The sequence below is a fragment of the Panthera onca genome, chromosome D1, assembly GCF_046562875.1.
Source record: "Panthera onca isolate mPanOnc1 chromosome D1, mPanOnc1 haplotype 2, whole genome shotgun sequence".
In the NCBI taxonomy this organism is placed as follows: Eukaryota; Metazoa; Chordata; class Mammalia; order Carnivora; family Felidae; genus Panthera; species Panthera onca.
This window is the reverse complement of record NC_138348.1, coordinates 102,972,299-102,990,119: the sequence shown is the minus strand read 5'-3', so window position 1 is coordinate 102,990,119 and position 17,821 is coordinate 102,972,299. Positions and strand designations below refer to the sequence as shown.

The 17,821-nt window shown below is 47.9% G+C and overlaps 1 protein-coding gene across 1 annotated transcript; it reads left to right on the top strand.

The window, feature by feature from the left end:
• The first annotated feature begins 9,108 nt into the window (after positions 1–9,108).
• Positions 9,109–13,133, top strand: LOC132660887 (nicotinamide N-methyltransferase-like). Its single transcript, XM_060604795.3, has 3 exons — positions 9,109–9,336; positions 10,744–10,951; positions 12,118–13,133. The coding sequence occupies exons 1-3, from the start codon at positions 9,186–9,188 to the stop codon at positions 12,548–12,550; spliced, it is 792 nt and encodes a 263-aa protein (XP_060460778.1). The 5' UTR covers positions 9,109–9,185; the 3' UTR covers positions 12,551–13,133.
• Positions 13,134–17,821: the final 4,688 nt, after the last annotated feature.

Here is a 17,821-nt window from a genome sequence, read left to right as displayed (position 1 = left end):
TACCGTCAGCTCTGTGAACTCAGAGCTGCAGAGTCTTGTGTCTATCTGTATAGGTTTATGGCTAAAATCAATGACAATAGTCCATCCTGTGTGATGTCAAACAACTCAGTGAACTGTGCTTTCTGTGGCCATAGGTTTTCTCTCCTTCCCCTGGTATAAAGACTCTATTTCCCTTGCCGTTTGGGGTGGCCAGGTGACTGAGGTCCAGAAATCCTGTGTGAACAGGAGTCGTCTGTGCCGTTGTTATACAGAGGCTTTTGTTTTTTTAACTTTGTTTATTTTGAGAGAGACCATGTGGGGGGAGGGGCCAGAGAGGGAGAGAGAGAAAGAGGATCCCAAGCAGGCTCCCCACGGTCAGTACAGTGCAGAGTCTGATGCGGGGCTCAAACCCATGAAACGTTGAGATCATGACCTGAGCTGAAATCGAGAGTCGGACGCTAAGCTGACTGAGCCACCCAGGCGCCCCTGGACAGAGTCTCTTAAGGGGCAGGACACCTTGCATTAGATTCCTGAGGCTGGCATGAGACATTACTGCAACTTGGTGGCTTAAGCCAACAGAAGTTTATCCTCCCACAGTTGTGGAAACCAGAAGCCTGAAACCAAGATGTCGGTAGGGACTCATTCTCTCTGAAGACTCTAGGGGAGAATTTTTTCTGGCCTCTTCCAGCTCCCGGTGGTTCCTGTATTCTCTGGCTTGTTCAGCACCTCTGCCTCTGTCTTCACATGGCCTTCCTTCCTGGGGGTGTCTCTGTGTGGTTTACTGTCTCAGTGGATTTAGGGCCCACCCTCAGCTTCGTCCTCACTTTCGTCACATGTGCAAAGACCTCCTTTCCATGTAAGGTCATGTTCCTTTTTGTTGTTTTTTGAAGTGTACTGATTTATTGTGAGAGAGAGAGTATGTTAGCAGGGGAGGGGCAGAGAGAGCGGGAGAGAGAGAATCCCAAGCAGGCTCTGCACTGTCAGCACAGAGCCGGGTGCGTGGCTCTGTCCCATGAACCTTGAGACGTGACCTGAGCTGAAATTGAGCTGGACGCTTGACCAACTGAGCCACCCAGGCGCCCCTAAGTAAGGTCACATTTTGAGGTTAGAGTGGACATGAATTTTTTGGAGACACTGTCCAATCCCCTTGCCCCCTTTACACCAAAAAGCCCTTTGGCAATGGGAAGAATGGAGCCCACACAAGACCCTGGTCCAGAGCTGTTGGAGCCCTGGTACCCCGGCACCTGTAAAGATCTGTTGCCCTAGTAATGGAAAAAGTTCTTTACTTAGACCTTGGATCTCCTGTCTTGGAAAAGTGCCCTTGTCACTGGCTGAAGTTCCTGGCTCCAGCCTGTGGGAGAGCATTTCTTGACAGTTATCTGCCCTGGCCACATCCAAAGTGGGTCCTTGAACTTGGGGCCCCCTTGGGACTACAGTTTCACCACCAGCCTGATTCCCACTTGTATAAATTTGGGGGACTGAGTATGGTTTTAAGCTCCCACAGTTCACGGCTTTATTAGGCTGAACTCATGGATATTTGGCAACTCAGTTTCTTTAAGAACAGACTTCAGACCTTCACTTCCAATCCGTTCCTCAAGCTGGTAACCACACCTAAAGTTCTTCCTTAGACATAGCTGTCAAACATGCCTTTATTATTGCTATTCTTATTATTAATTATTTTCCCCCTCAAATCTGAGCCTCCTTGTCAGCTTCCTGTTGGCTACCTTGGGGCCATCTTTTTCTTTAAGTGTTTATTTATTTATTTGAGAGAGAGAAAGGGAGGGAGAGAGCACATGAGCAGGGGAGGGGCAGAGAGAGAGGGAGAGAGAGAAAATCCCAAGCAGGCTCTGTGCTGCCAGCAGAGAGCCCGATGTGGGGCTTGAACCCATAAACTTGTGAGATCATGACCTGAGCCGAGATCACGAGTCAGAAGGTTAACGGACTGAGCCACCCAGGCGCCCCTGAAAAGGCAATACTCTTTTATTTAAAAAGAAGAAAATTGTTTTTAATGTTTATTTATTTTTGGGAGAGAGAGACAGAGTGAAAGTGGGGGAAGAGCAGAGAGAGAGGGAGACACAGAATCCGAAGCAGGTTCCAGGCTGTCAGCTGTCAGCACAGAGCCCGACGCGGGGCTCGAACTCACGAACCATGAGATCACGACCTGAGCTGAAGTCGGATGCTTAACTGACTGAGCCACATAGGCGCCCCAAGGCAACACTCTTAATTTGGTGTTTGCCACAGAACCAAATCCCTTTATAAGAGAATTTTAAATAATGAGCCTTTATTGCCTAAAGCCTCGTCCAGCCTTATTTCCTGTAATTTAGTGTGCAGAAGCAGTGAGCTTGCTTCTATCCAAGAAAATACAGATATCTGGATTTCCCCTACTATCCTTCATTTCTTCTTGGAAACTTGCCATTTTTTCCGGCACTCATCCCTTGATGAGAATATCCTGCTACAAAGCTGGACGGCAACCAACATACACTAACCTCTGCTTCTTCCTCACTCCATGCTTGGAATACACTTGGTCTGCCTTCCAGGCTATTGCAGGCAAGAATTTCCCCAAATGTCTTCTGCTTGCCTAGCAAAGGGCCTCCACTTTCTCTCGCCAAGCTCTCCCTACTGCTGGTGAAGGTCCCGAATAATCTATGTCTGCTTGACTGATCTGCTTTGGCTTTCCTTCTATCACTACCCAGCCTCACCATCTTCCATCTTCCCTCAGACAGGACAGACCTTTGCAGGTGATACTCCCTCTGCTGAGAACCCCTCTGTTCCTTCAGTCTTTGCCTGGCTGCCTCCTCGTGTAATGCAGGTCTCAGCTCAAATGTTGCCTGTTAATGGGGTCTTCCCTGACCATTCCATCTCAAGGTTGATTTTCGTCACATTTATCACCATCTGACATTCTCTTCTTTTATTTGTTTACTCATCCTGGTCCGTGTCCGTGTTTTTCCTCCATGGAACCTCTGTCCAGGGTCCCGTTCGTCTCTGCCACCACATCTCTACTGTTCAGGAAGGCGCTTGCCACACTGTTGTTATGAGAAAAAATGCCAGTGCTTCCATAACACCATGTGCCAGACACAATTTTCGTTCTTTGTTGAAAACTTGTTTTACTGAGAAGTTTCAAAGATACACAAAAGTAGGGTAATACTGAACCTCTCATAAAAACTGTCTCCCAGATCCAACACTATCAGGCTATTACCACGCTCGCGTCGTCTGTCCTTCTTGGTTTCCCTTCTTTTTCTCTTCTTTGTTTCTGCTCAAGTATTTTAAAGAAAATCCCAGTCATCATGCCATTCCCCTTGCTACTTACTTCAATGTATGCATTCTTTTTGAAGTTTGTTTATTTTGAGATAGAGCTCGAGCAGGGGAGGGGCAGAGAGACAGGAAGCCACACTGCCAGGCAGAGCCTCATGGGGGGCTTGAACTCACGAAGCACGAGATCATGACCTGAGCCGAAATTAAGCGTCGGACACTTAACTGACTGAGCCTCCCAGGCGCCCCCAATGTCTACATTTTTTAAATGAATTTTTCTTGTATTAGTTTAATGGCATTCATATACCTTCAAAAATTAGCAGTGAGGGGCGCCTGGGTGGCTCAATCGGTTAAGCGTCCGACTTCAGCTCAGGTCACAATCTTGCAGTCCGTGAGTTCAAGCCCCGTGTCGGGCTCTGGGCTGATGGTTCAGAGCCTGGAGCCTGCTTCCAATTCTGTGTCTCCCTCTCTCTCTGACCCTCCCCCGTTCATGCTCTGTCTCTCTCTGTCTCAAAAATAAATAAACTTAATAAATAAATAAACACTTAAAAAAATTAGCAGTGATTCCTTAGTATCATCACTCGGTCCGTATTCAGATTTCCCTGATTGCCTCAAAAATAACTTTTTAGAGTTGATCTGTTTGTATTAGGAGCCGAGCTAGGCCTACATACTGCATCTGTTTGTTTTTCCTCTTGGCTCCAACCCCACCCATGTTGTTGACTTGTTGTGAAAAGGAGTAATTACAGTTGACCCTTATACAACACAGGTTTGAACTTCACGGGTCCACTTATACATGACTGTTTTCAATAACTACAGAACAGTGCTGTAAATATATGTTCTCTTCCTTATGATTCTCTTCAAAACATTTTTTTCTCCAGCTTGCTTCTTTGTAAGAACACGGTATATTATACACATAACATATAAAATATGGGTTATGAATGGACTGTTTATATTAACAGTAAGGCTTCTGGTCAACAGTAGGCTGTATCAGTAGGTAAGTTTTGGAGGGAGTCAAAGGTTATACATGGATTTTATGGCTCTATCTTCGTTTATGGGCTCTGACTTCTGCCAGTCTACAATTTGCTGTTAAAGCCACCAGTGATTTCCTCACTTCAGAAATGGTATTTTCAGTCTAGAATTTCTTTACAAAACAGAAGTTTCACTTCTCTGTTGAGATTCCCTGTTTGCTGTTAAGGCTGTATTTTTCTTTAACTCCTTGAACACATTCTTCATAACCGCCTTAAAGTCCTGGTCTGCTAATTTCATCATGCAGATGATCTCAGAGTCTGTTTCCATGGATACCTTTTATTTTTATGGGTAAAATTTTCCTGGTTCTCGGAACATCTGGGAGGTTTTTATTGTAGGCTAAATATTGTGGGTGATCTATTGGAAAGAGTCTGGATTATGTTGTTTTCCTTTAAAGAGTGTTGTGTGTGGTTTTGGCAGGCAATTAATCTCTTGGAGGTATTCTTTGCTCCGGTCAAAGGGTTTGTTAGGGTAAATCAAAAGTAGCCTTTATTCTAGGGCACGATCCTTCTTCCCAAAGCAAAACATTTCTGGTATGGCAGCTGAATGGGGCAACAAGAGAATCTCTCTACTCTGCTGAAATGATGGCTCCCAGCACTCTGTGACCGATAGTGTTTCCGTTCTGCACTCAAGTCCTCGGCAGCCAGTCTGTTGCGAAGTCTCCATCTGTGCCTGTGCAGCCCAGTTCTTGACATAAACTGACAGGGAGCCTTTGGTATGGGTTAAATTGTGTCCCCCCCCCCACCAACGAAAGATACATTGAAGTTCAATCCCCCAATACTTTAGGATGTGACTTTATTTGGAAATGGGGTTTTCACAGAAGTAGTTACATTAAAATGAAGCCATTAGGGTGGGTGTTAATCCAGTATAACCAGTGTCCTTCTAAAAAGGGGAAATTGGACCCAGAGAGAAAGCCACATGAAGGTGAAGGGAGAGATCAAGGTGATGCACCTACAAGCCAAGCGATGTCAAAGATTGACGGTGACCACCAGCCCCCAGGGGAGAGGCATGGAACAGATTCTCATTCACAGCCCTCAAAACAGACTAATGCTGCTGGACGCCTTGATCTCAGACTTCCAGCCTCCAGAACTATGAGAGAGTAAGTTTCTGTTGTTTAAGCCACCCAGTTTGTGGTATTTTGTTATAGCAACCCTAGCAAAAGAATTCACATGGACTTTGGGCCCCCCATGCACGTGACTCCCTCCTCCCTGGCTCCAGCCCTCCTCCCTGGCGCCAGCCCCACACATTCCACAGGCTCTAGAAGCTCCAGATCTTGGCCTTCTCAGCTCAGCAGGACTACTGGAGTCTTTTTGGATTCCACTGTCTCAGGAGAGTGTCCCCAGGCAGAGAGCTGGTAAAGCTCGGGCTCACTTCCTGTGATAGCAGTTCTGTGCTGCCTGTTGTCCCATCCCTGAAAACAGCAGGGTCACATATTTGATCCAGTTTGGTAGTTTTTATGGTGAAAGGCAATTCCAGTATTTGTTACTCTGGCATGGCCAGAAGTGAAATTGCTGTTCTAAATTCTTGGAGTTATTTATTTTGAGTAAGTTATGTATTTGAACTCATTTACTCCTCTCAACACCACTGCGAGCTAGGTCATTAATGTCATGAATTCCAGATTTAAAAAGGGGGGGGGCAAAGAAAGGTTAAATCACTGGTCCAAGGATATATCCTATAAATGGTGGAGTTAGATTTTGAAACTACGCAGTTTAGCTGCAGAGTCCGTGCTCTTCAATATTAACCTGTTATCTTACGTAACAGGTGCACGATGAATGTGTTTTGAATGAATGAATAGAGAGATGGCTGTCTCTTCTACTTTGTTGCCCATTCACCTTACATATTTCACCTGCCCTGGAGGTGCCCTCCCAACATTACATCAGCCTTGTGTCTTCATTTCTCCCCTACCCAGACTTTTGAGATTTTCTGGAGAAAAATCACACTGAACTCCTACCAAGACCAAACTCCTACCAAGTTATCTGAGCCTTTGAAAATACCTAATACTTCTGTCTTGCCCTCATCTTTGCCTTCCGTGGACTGTGGGTTCTGCCTCGAATCTCACACGTGTGTACTTCCCTTCTCATTTTCAGGAAAAACACAATTTCCAGCTGTGAACTCTCAGATTCCCACTCATTTCTCCAAATTCGACTTGCATTGGCACCTATCCTTGCCTTTTGCTCGGCTGTCAAAATATTTAGTGTTGCTCTCTCTCTCTCTCTCTGGCTGAGGCATATCCACGTGTGGCTGCTGCCTGGTGTCCTCCCTTCCCCAGTCAAACATTTGGAAGTGTCGCTTACTACCCTGTGTTCCTACCTGCCCTCTCACCTCCAACTCCCTCCCTCCCTCCAGTCTGGCTTCTGTACTCCTTACCAGTCCATTTATTCATGTTGGCTTTTCTTTTTATTCATTTTATCCTTATGCTTTCTTTAAATGTATTTGTTATCCTTTTAACTCCTGGATGTGGATCCCTAATTTATTAATTTTTTTTCCATTCATTAATCTAACTACTTAAGATCATGAATTTCCCCCTGCTGTGTGTCTTACAGCTTTTCATTTGTGGGACTGTTTTCTATATATATTTAAAAATTCTTGTTTTCCTTTTCTCATTGATCCAAGGGTGTTTAAGAGAAAATTAAAAAATTTCTGTGTGGTAGAGGGGCTCCTGAGGGGCTCAATTAAGTGTTCGACTCTTGGTTTCAGTTCAGGTCATGACCTCACAGTTCGTGGGTTTGAGCCCTGTATCGAGCTCCGCGATGGCAGTGCAGGGCCTGCTTGGGATTCTGTCTCCCTCCCTCCCCTCCTCCACTCACACTGTCTCTCTAAACAAACAAACAAACAAAGCTAAAAAAGATTTCTGGGGTTGTCTAGGTGGCTCAGTTGGTTGAGCGTCCAACTCTTGGTTTCGGCTCAGGTCATGATCTTAACGGTTTCATGGGTTTGTGTCTCACATCAGGCTCTGCCCTGACAGTGTGGACCCTGCTTGGGATTCTCTGTCTCCCTCTCTCTCTGTCTCTCTCAAAATAAATAAATAAACTTAAAAACAAAATAAAAAATAGGTGTTCCTTGGTGGCTCAGTTGAATGAGTGGCCAACTCTTGGTTTCAGCTCAGGTCATGGTTTTGCAGTTCATGAGTTTGAGCCCCACATGAGGCTCTTCCCTGACAGTGTGGAGCCTGCATGGAATTCTCTCTCTCTCTGCCCCTCCCATGCTCGTGCTCTCTCTCTCAAAATAAATAAACTGAAAAAAATGTTGTAAATAATAAATAAATAAATTATTTTTTTGTGTGGTAGAGTATCTTTTTTTCTTCTTCTGGTTTTGTAATGAATATCTGTTTTGTTGCATTTTGATCAGAGTATTTTATTGTATATTGTTTCTACTTTGGGGGAGTTTTCTAATTACTCTGTTGTTTTATATACAGTAAATTCCTGAATATTCCATGGACAGCTTTAACAAAAGGTATTTACTTTCTGTTTTCAGACTACAGAGCTCAACATATAAATCAACCAAATTTGTGTTATTAATTCCATTTTAATATCTCCTCTATCCTTCTTTGTTGAAGAAAATGTGAACATACGAAGCCTATGGCCCTTTCCCTGATTATGGGCTAGGAAGGGTCAAAACCCCAGACTCTCAATATGGTACCAGAGCAGAAGGAATGTTACTGTGGTTGCTTCACAGCCCAGAGCATCCTGCGGGATTGGGAGAGTGATTTCCCTTGTTTCCAAGTGGGAAATGGAAATAGGGCATGGGGAGAGACAGAGGCCTGGAGGTTACCGAAAGGGGATGTTGCAACCCTTGTTAATCAGTAATCTAAGACGGGGTTATGCAATGGAATCTTAGTAGATGCCAGCAGTGTGGACAAATGCCAGCTTCCCCTGCCTGGCGCCACATAAATTCCCCACTTCCTGGCCTGGTGAAGGAGGACTCTGAGTGATTGAGATGTAACGTCTGCCACGATCTGAATGGGACTCAAAGAAGAAATTCAGTTCAGCTATAGAATAAGTAATTTTTGCACATTCATTCCACATCGGCAGCTCCAGCTCAGATCTCTCTGTGCAGTCCAGACTTGGATCTGGGTCAGCTTAGGTTTTTCAGCCTCAAGCTGAAACTAAATCCATCTCTGTTCATCATCTTGTCCTCTTCACCCCTCAACTAAAACCTGCTCTTCTTGTCTTCTTTACTTTCTAAATATTGTCCGCATCCAACAAGTTGTCTGGGGCAGAAACCGTGTGTTGTGGGAGTGGGTGTAATTCAGAAAACGCTAAAGATTGGGGCACCTGGGTGGCTCAGTCAGTTAAGCATCAGGTCATGATCTCCAGGTCCATGAGTTCGAGCCCCATGTCGGGCTCTGTGATGACAGCTCAGAGCCTGGAGCCTGCTTTGGATCCTGTGTCTCCCTCTCTCTCTGCCCCTCCCCTCCTCATGCTCTGTCTCTCTCTCACTCACTCTCTCAAAAATAAATATTTTAAAACATTAAAAAACAAAACAAAACGCTGAAGATCAAAAACCAACTAAGATGTATCCATCCTATTAACAGCCAGAGATACTGGCGGTTCACAGGGGAGTAGTTTAAAAACTGGACATGCTTTTAAAATAGTTTGCAAAACCACTGTAGAAGAGGATCCGATATAGTGGAGCAAGAGAGCCTAGAAATCCTGCTGCACAAGCCAAATCCACTGAAAAGCCTGGGGGCTGGGGTGGGGGAAAGGGCAGGTCGACTACTTGCAGAGGGAGCTGAAGAACAGGAGGGGAGTTGCCAAGTGTGGCAAAGGCAAATGGCTGAAGGGAGGAGGGCTCGGGGAGTGCTTTTCATTGGCTGTTCTGGTCTTTCCCCGAGTATTTTAGGACCGGCGGAGTGACTGTCTGAACTCCATTAAGAAGGCCCCAGAGCATCAGGCTGCCTGCTCCTTCCTGGACAAAACTCAGGATTCTCTATGGCTCTTCAGGAATCCACAGCGCTGGATTTCTACCAGACGTATTTTGAACCCATGGTCTACCTGGACTACTTCAAGATGGGCCAGAGCCCTGTGGGTGATGATTGCCTCTACTTCCTGCTAAAACACTACAACACCATTTTTAAATCAGGTGCTAGTTTCCTTGAACCCTGGAGGAGGTTTGTGGGGGGAAGGGTGGCGATGCAAATTTTAAATCAGATGCTCGTCTTCTTCAACCCTAGGGCAAGTTTCAGGATGGGGGTAGAGGTGGGAGGGGGGGAAGGGTGGCCAATTGACTGGAACTTTCGACCTGGATGGAGAGTTTGTAGAACTGCTCTATGGGACCAGGTTAGATGTACTTGATGTATGGTACATGGTGGGATGCCTAAACCTTTCTGAGGTCTCTGGGACAAGATTTTCTCCTCCCATGAAGTTGAGGAGCTGTGATCTTTCATGGTCCTGCGTGGTCCTATCTTCTAGCAAAAGAAGTCCCTGGCAAAAGAAGCTGCATGGGGCATCAGAAAGTGTAGGAAGCCTCTTTCCAAGTTCAGTGTAGGAAGCGTTCGCTCTTTTGTGTGATTACCGCTGTGGCTCGTGATAACATCGTGGGTGGGTGGCTCTCAGATTTGCCCCTAGGGGAAGAAAGGTGCTCGGCAGCCCGAACTATTAAAATCAAATACTGGGGATCTTTTCATGATTCACATGAGAAGGAAACATAACCCAATAGATAGAATTTCCCCAATTAACAATCTCCTGCTATCACGTTTTCTGAAACTTTTGATGCTTGCTCAATTTATCTGCCACTATAGCCTCCAGGTAACACAAATGAAGGGGAAACAAACAGAATGTAGCAGCAGAATCCAGGAGCAAAGGGGCAGGCTCAGTTCAGTAGCAGGTCAGGATCCCTCGGTCCAGCTGGGTTTCTGTCCTTGCTGCCTTGTTGTTTATCTCGGAAGCCCCTTGCCATATTCCAAATGCTGCTGCCATTTTGTGTTAACCCAGTCTCTCCCTGGCTGGAGAGAAGGGGAGGCCAAGGACTCTGCCGGCAGGTCTGTATTCCCCTTTTAGTCCTCACACTGCTAAGAGAGTTTCTGGGAATGCAGGCGGTGCTCAATGAATGTTTGCTGATTGATCTTTGGAATGTTATAGATGGTCTCGGGGTCATAGGACCCTTCAGCGAAGAGTGCTTGGAATGTGGAAGCCAGTGTCCTCGGAAATGTGACCAGATTTCTTCTCTGAACACTTATTTACAGTGCTAAATTGGCAGTTGAAATGACAAAGCTGCTTCTCTAGTAATTGTCCCCCCTACACACCCCAAATAGGCTCTCCTGCTGCTCACTCTCCCCTCCTACCACGCTCCCCATGCTCAGTGCTGGCACTGTGTGATGTGGCGCCTAAGACTGTCCAGGCAGGTGAAATCCCTAACGCTGGAGTTTACAGTCCCCGATGGTTGACTCCCCGCAGCCTCTCCAAGTGGGAAAGAGAGCGGAGCCTTTGGGAAGGCCCTCAGAGCTGTGGTTTGGTGCTGACGGCTTAGAATGTGTCTGTTCTAAAACAGGTGGGCTGAAAGGAAAGCTCCTGATTGACATTGGCTCTGGGCCCAGCATTTACCAGCTCCTCTCCGCCTGCGAGTCTTTTGAGGAGATAATCGCCACTGACTACACGGACAAGAACCGCCTGGAGCTGGAAAAGTGGCTGAAGAAGATTCCAGGGGCGTTCGACTGGTCCCCAGTGGTGAAATATGTGTGTGAGCTTGAGGGGGACAGGTAAGGGGTTTGTTGTTTGCTTTGGGGTTGCCACGATGCGAGCTGCACTTAGCTGTCCAAATCAAGAATTTATCATGGGCCTCGTGTGGAAATGGCGAGGCAGGTGGAGACTAAGAAGGAAGGAAGTTAGTGGGGTTCCAAGAAGAAGAAAGGAGGAAGAGTGTGACATGAATACAATAAAGACCAAAAAGAGGGAACAGAAACAGATGGCTATAGACAGACCCAGAGCCAGAAGGGAATTGTCACGAGCGCCTACCCAGAATGCCAAGGCATGACCCCAGGCCGATGTGGTTGGAGCAGGGTGGCAGCCAGCTGGTGTTTGAGGGCAGACAGCCGTTCTGATTGGCAGGTGGCCCTGCTGTTCCAATTACAACCTCCAGGTGGCTCCAGACTTGGGGAATCTTTCTGTAGATCGCAGGGGCTGGGCCTAGAATTAAGACCCATCTTGCACAAGTGAACAGAATCTACTTACCTTGGATCATTTCAGGGCACCAGGAAGGTCCACCATAGCACCTCCACTCCCCAAATACCACTCTCCCCAGTTAGATAGGACGGTTGCAGATGTACATTGGATTCTTATTCCTTTTGCTTAAGACCGTGACTTTTTAAAAATACAGAATTGGAAAGGGTAAACCTTTAAGTGCTTGTCCCCGTGCATACCTCAGTATGAATGAGCCCCGTGTGCTGAGAACAGGTGTAGGTAAGAAGAGAACGTATGAGGGGATGAGGAGGTCGAGTGGGGTGGCCAAGAGACACGGGGAGACGCTGGGGGACCCAGCAAAGTCGGCCAAGCTCGCATTATAGCTTTGCTCAGCTGATTTCAGGCTGGCTTTCCATTTCTGGTTGTACTTACCCGGGTCGTGTTAAACACGGACCGAGTGGAGACAGAACAGGCCAAGCACAAGGCATACGTTGCTCAGCGAGGGGCCACGGGTGGAAAGAGCAGCGACCTCGGGGTCAGGGTTTGCAGGTCCTCGGCTTTGACTTTATCCACAGCTGGCTTCACAAGCGTGCCCCTCTCTGGGACTCAGTTTCTTGATCTGTAAGACTGGTGACTTGATATTCCGGGAGTCTGTGTGGAAGGCAGAGAATGGCGGGAGTGATAAACGCCTCTCACATGATGAGCCTGACCCAGCTGGCCGCTCTTCCCTCTTCCCTCCGCTCAGAGACAAGTGGGCTGACAAGGAGGAGCGGCTAAGGAGAACCGTGACCCAGGTGCTCAAGTGTGATGTGAATAAAGAACAGCCCCTGGAACCTGCAGTCCTGCCCCTGGCGGACTGCGTCCTTTCCTCCCTGTGCCTTGAGGCTGCCTGCCTCACCCAGGAGGCCTTCCGGGCTGCCCTGCGCCACATCAGGACCCTGCTCCGGCCCAGGGGCCATCTGGTGCTGGGCGGGGGCTTTGATACCACCTTCTACATGGTGGGGGCGAAGAAGTTCCCCTGCCTTCCCCTGAAGGAGAAATTCGTGTGTGAGGCTCTGCAGAAGTCCGGCTTCACCATCGAGAAGCTGGAGACGGCTCCGCGGGCAGCTGAGACCATGTCGGATGAGCAGTCAGACTACACCGCGATGTTCGTCGTCGTGGCCCAGAGAAATGACTGACGTATTGGACTTGGAAGGGGGGTGAGCATGCAGGGGTCATTTGGCCACCCCGTTTCCTTCCCTCTGCGCTCAGTTGGCTTTATTTAGAACTCTTTCCTTGCCAGCAAATGCTTTTAGAGTCTTATTATATATGATTGCCAGATAATTAGGGATGTTCCTCTCAAACAGAGAGGTTCATAGTATACTCCACTAACGTCCCGGGGTTGGGGAAGAATTGGGCCAGAAAATAAAGCTTGGCCTCCCCTAGTTTTGAGGGCACCTTGGGGTTGCATGGGAGCGAAGAGGGTAGAGTCCCCCGTGCCCTCCTCCTTGAGGCATCTGGGGACGGCTCGCCTTCTGAGCTCATTCATCATTTGCAGCTTCACCCCTGCTGATGACACCGCCGCCCCGTCCCACAAAATGAAAGGAACGCGGGCTTTGGCGCAAGAAGACATGGGTTTTGGTACTTGGCTCTTGTGATGATAGGTAGGTCATTTGTATCTCACAGCCTCAGTTTCCCCATCTCTGAAATGCAAATAATAAGACCCCTCCCCAGGCTTCCTGTGACACCCCAAATATATAACATGAACACACCTGCTGAACAGCTACGTGTGCGATGGCGTATGTGTTTTCACTGACCTTGCAGGTGCAGGTAATAAGCAGTTCTTTTTTTTTTTTAATTTTTTTTTAACGTTTATTTATTTTTGAGACAGAGAGAGACAGAGCATGAACAGGGGAGGGTCAGAGAGAGGGAGACACAGAATCTGAAACAGGCTCTAGGCTCTGAGCTGTCAGCACAGAGCCCGACGCGGGGCTCGAACTCACGGACCGTGAGATCATGACCTGAGCCAAAGTCGGACGCTTAACCGACCGAGCCATCCAGGCGCCCCGGTAATAAGCAGTTCTAAAGGGAGCTGGAGGCGTTGTTCTCTTTTGTCCAGTGCGACCCACCTAAGCCAGTTGCGGACGGGCACGGGGCCCTTGGGGAAGACTCTTGAAGGAAGTAGCAGCAGATCCGGGAGATGGGAGGGGTGAGCGGGAGGAAGCCAGGAGAAAGAACGGGGCGGGAATAGTCTGTGGAGAGCAGGAATTGTCAGTAGCAGTAGCATGTGCCGAGACCCAGAGGGGAAAGAACATGCTGTGTTTGCTGAACTTCAGCAGGAAAAACTGACACCTGGGTGCAAAATTTGGGGCCCTGCCCCTGGAGATCTCTGATAAAACACCTTGGGCACTGGCATGGTAGAGCAGACCAGCGTTTCAAGTGGGCAGAGAATTTGCCAAAGCAGTGACGATTGGCGGGGGTTGGGAGATGGGTAAGCAAGTGATTTGTTCATCCAACAAATATTTGTTGAGTGCCTACGAAATACTGGACACTGTGCTAGGTGTGTCAGAAACTTTGCCCAGGGCTGGTCCTCACAGTAAACACAGTTTTGCCATATCTAAGCCCTTGATCACATTCTACCCCATGTCTGTGTATCTGTGTATATTCTTGTGTGTATATGTGGCTATGGGTGTGTGTGTGTGTGTGTGTGTGTGTGCTGATGATGGTTGTAGAGGGTGGGTCAGATCCATTCCATGGTGTCACCACATGAGTGATAGGAGAAGCTGACTCTCAAAGGCTAGGATCAGATCAGGAGTTAGCTACTAAAAGCTGGCAGTAGATGCACCCAGGGGCTGAGTGTTCGCACCTCCTCCAAGGAGAGCTCCAAGGGCACACTGGAGCGTGCAGCCAGAAAGCTGGGCTGGGCTGGAAAACATAAAGCAAAGAGCAAGGTGGGTGGGCATATGGGGAGGGTGTCCAGGCACAGGTGGTCTCAGTGGGACCGACTTGCCCAATGCTCTACCTCACTGCATCAAGTGTGGGCACGCATCCCGGGGTGTGTTCCCCTGGGGTCCTGGGGTCCTGGTGTCAGTTACACGGGCAGTCACCTCAGGGAGCTATTGACTCCCTTACGTGATATTCAAGTTACCCCTTAAACTTTGTGGGCTGTGAGTGAGCATTGTGTTTGGCTTCATGGGAGGTAGAGAGATACCAATATGTGCAAGATGTGGCTCGTGGCCTGGAAAGTACGGAAAGGGTTTACGATTCACTGGAGTAACAAGAGACACACTTTTGTTAAGTTGACACTGAGTAAGCCTGGGACTCTACTGCAAGGCAGGCTTTATTTGGGAGAGGGATGGTGATGGGAACCACGCCACTGGGCAGGATTCATTCTTGCTCAGGGACTGAGGAAGGTGTCACGGAGTAAGTGGTAGCCAAGATGAGTTTTAAGAGAGGGTGCTGGTTGGAAAAGTGCTCCCACTGGAAGAAATTCTACTGCTAAAAAACATGGCCTTAGGAAGATACCAGGTAAATGATGTGATGTTTTCTTTGCCTGGAGGGCGGGATCCCTATGAGAGAACGCTGGGGGACAAGGAAGGATAGGAAGGTAGCTCAGGGCATTGGACTCTCCAGGGGGTAATCAGAGTTCATCAATAAATACTCATTTAGAACCTGCCATTTGTCAGGCCCTAAGAAGGTGAAAACAAATATGACACAATTCTTGCCCTTGTTGGGCTCATTCACAGACGGTATGACAGCAGTGTTAAGAGGGGAGGGCACACAGAAGGTCATTCTTAATCTGGGGGAGATAAGGGAGGCATCACAAAGAGGCAATATTTCTTCTTAAAGTTTTATTTATTTATTTTGAGTGAGAGTACAAGTGGGAGAGGGGCAGAGAGAGAGGGAGAGAGAATCCCAAGCAGGCTCCACGCTGTGAGTGCAGAGCCCGATGTGGGGCTCAGTCCCACAAATCGTGAGGTCATGACGTCAACTGAAATCAGGAGTCGGATGCTCAACTGACTGAGCCACCCAGGCACACCACAAAGAAGTAATGTTTATTTTTATTTAGTTAGTTTTTAATTTTATTTTTTTCAATTTACATCCAAATCAGTTAGCATCTAGTGCAACGATGATTTCAGGAATAGATTCCTTAGTGCCTCTCACTCATTTAGCCCATCCTCCCTCCCACACCCCCTCCAGTAACCAAGAGGTAATGTTTAAAGTGAGTCTTGAACTCACAGTGAGTACCCGATCGCCAGGCAAACAGAAGGTGGGGTGGAGGTAGGCTGCGGTGTTGAAAGCATTTCTGATGGAAGAAGCAGCCTGGCCAAGGTGGGAGCCTTGGGGGGCGGGGACATCAGTCATGTTTGGGGAACCTCAGTCAGGAAACAGAATAAGTGGCCATTATATTCCTGTCCCTGTTTTGTCTTCTGAGGATATGGTGAATGAGTCCAGCAAGGCCCTGCCCTCATTCAACTTTGGAGAAGGGAAGGCAGACAATAAAGGAATAGACAAAAAAAAAAAAAAAAAAAAAAAAAAAAGTGAGCACTAAGAAGGAAATCAGCAGGGAGGTGCTGTGGAGAGTAACCGGGGCAGAGGGGGTGGGAGAAGGGCTCAGACAGTTGCTGGGATGGACAGACCTAGACTGAGGTCTGGCACAGCTGGACAGGGCTATGAGGGCGGGGCACCTAGGGGAGGTACCAAGCCCAGCAGTGTCCCTCTCTCTATAACAGAGCTCCCCAAAGCTGCAGGGGAGGACGCCTCTGGATGCAGAATCTACAGGCAGAAGGGAGCTGCCCTCCTACCTGTTCCCATCCTGTCTGCAAGCCTCCCCTGGAGAAACCCCCTTTACAATGTTCAAACCCCCCCCCACCCTTATTTTGGCTTCCAGAGGAGGATCCCAGGCACTCAGACCTCCAGGGGAAAGAGCAGGCAGTGAGGGGGATGGGTGGCACACCCCTGGAAGACGAGGCAGGCCGTCCACCTGACCATGTGTCTCTGTATGTGAGTGTGTCCTTCAGGGGAAGGAGGCAGGACAGCAAGATGGCTCCCTGGGGACCAGTCCTAAACCTGTTTTGGATTATTTCCCTTGTCCTTCACTCTCCGGACACAAGGGGGCAGTGGAGCCTTGAGCTTGGCGGACTGCAAGGTCCATGGGGCAGAGGACAGTCTTCCCTCAACCTTGTTTGCCTGAGGCCTGCTCTCCTGTTCAACCTGACCTCTGAATGTGGGAATCAGGAAGAGGAGGGCCACGGCCCGGCCAGAGGACCCTGATTTTCACTGACCTTCACTCAACCATATATAGGATGAATGCCCCCCTCCCCTTCCACAACAGAAACTAAAGCCCAGGTCCTTGTGCTGAAGGATCAGCCCATTAGTAGCTTGGACAAAGAGCAAGGGAGAGGCGCCCTAGCTGGCTGCTGGAGTGGAATTCTTCTGGGCCCTCTCTATTGTAGTGAAAATCTCCCCAAATTTCATGAGGCAGGGGCAGGAGGGTCAAGTGCAGTGGATAGGGCCCAGCAAGTCCATCAGATCCACTCGACAGCTATTAATGCCAATACATGTGTCAGGTCTCATGCTGGTGCTAAGGAAACAAAGGAGAATTGGCTTCAGCTCTTCCAAAAAGTTCACAGTTAGGTGGGCAAATGGCCACTGCCACGCGGAGTGGTTTGTTCCGCACGAGAGTAGGACAGGTACTGGGGAACACAGAGGAGGTGCGTTAACGTAGATGTGGGGTGGGGCGAGGGAGGTCACAGAAGGCTTCCTGGAAGCAATGCCCAGGTTGAGTCTTAAGAATAGGAAGGTTTAGCCAAGGGCTTTTTTAGGCAAGGGGAAAACATGAGCAAGAGATCAAAGTCAAGAAACAACAGGGAAGGGAGATTAAAAGACATTCCAGTGTGTCTGAAAAATTTCCAACGCAACACCCTTGAAGGTTGCAACCATTTTAATGGCACGCGCTCTGTGGTCTGGCTGTCACCCAACTCTCCAGCCAGTAGAAAGGGCTTTCTGAACAGTTTTGTACATTCAGACAGAAGCTTCAGAGAATTGAGTTTTTCCAGGCTAGGACCTATAGGATTGTGAGAAACTGTATGCTGGGGGAAAGACTTGATAGCAGGACAATTAGTTTTGGGGTGGGCTTTTTCCTTTGGGACTTTCTACTACATGTTGCCTTAACAAGTGACAAGGTGCATTTAAGAGGAATTCAGAGGTTAAGCCTGTAAGCAAATAACAAACGCAGTTTCAAAAACAAAAACCATAAGGCTACGTACTGCTTAACTAGGTTACGTAAAAATTAGATTGCTGATTGATGATAGACCCGTAGCCAAAGTGATCAGGCAGACAGACTGGAAGAAATCTTTGCAATGGATAAAACCAACACCTTCTAGAATATACAAAAAACAGCCAAGTCAAAATATACAAATTTGGACTAGGAGGAAGTCCAAAGAAAAAAAGGAGTGAGGGTGTGATTA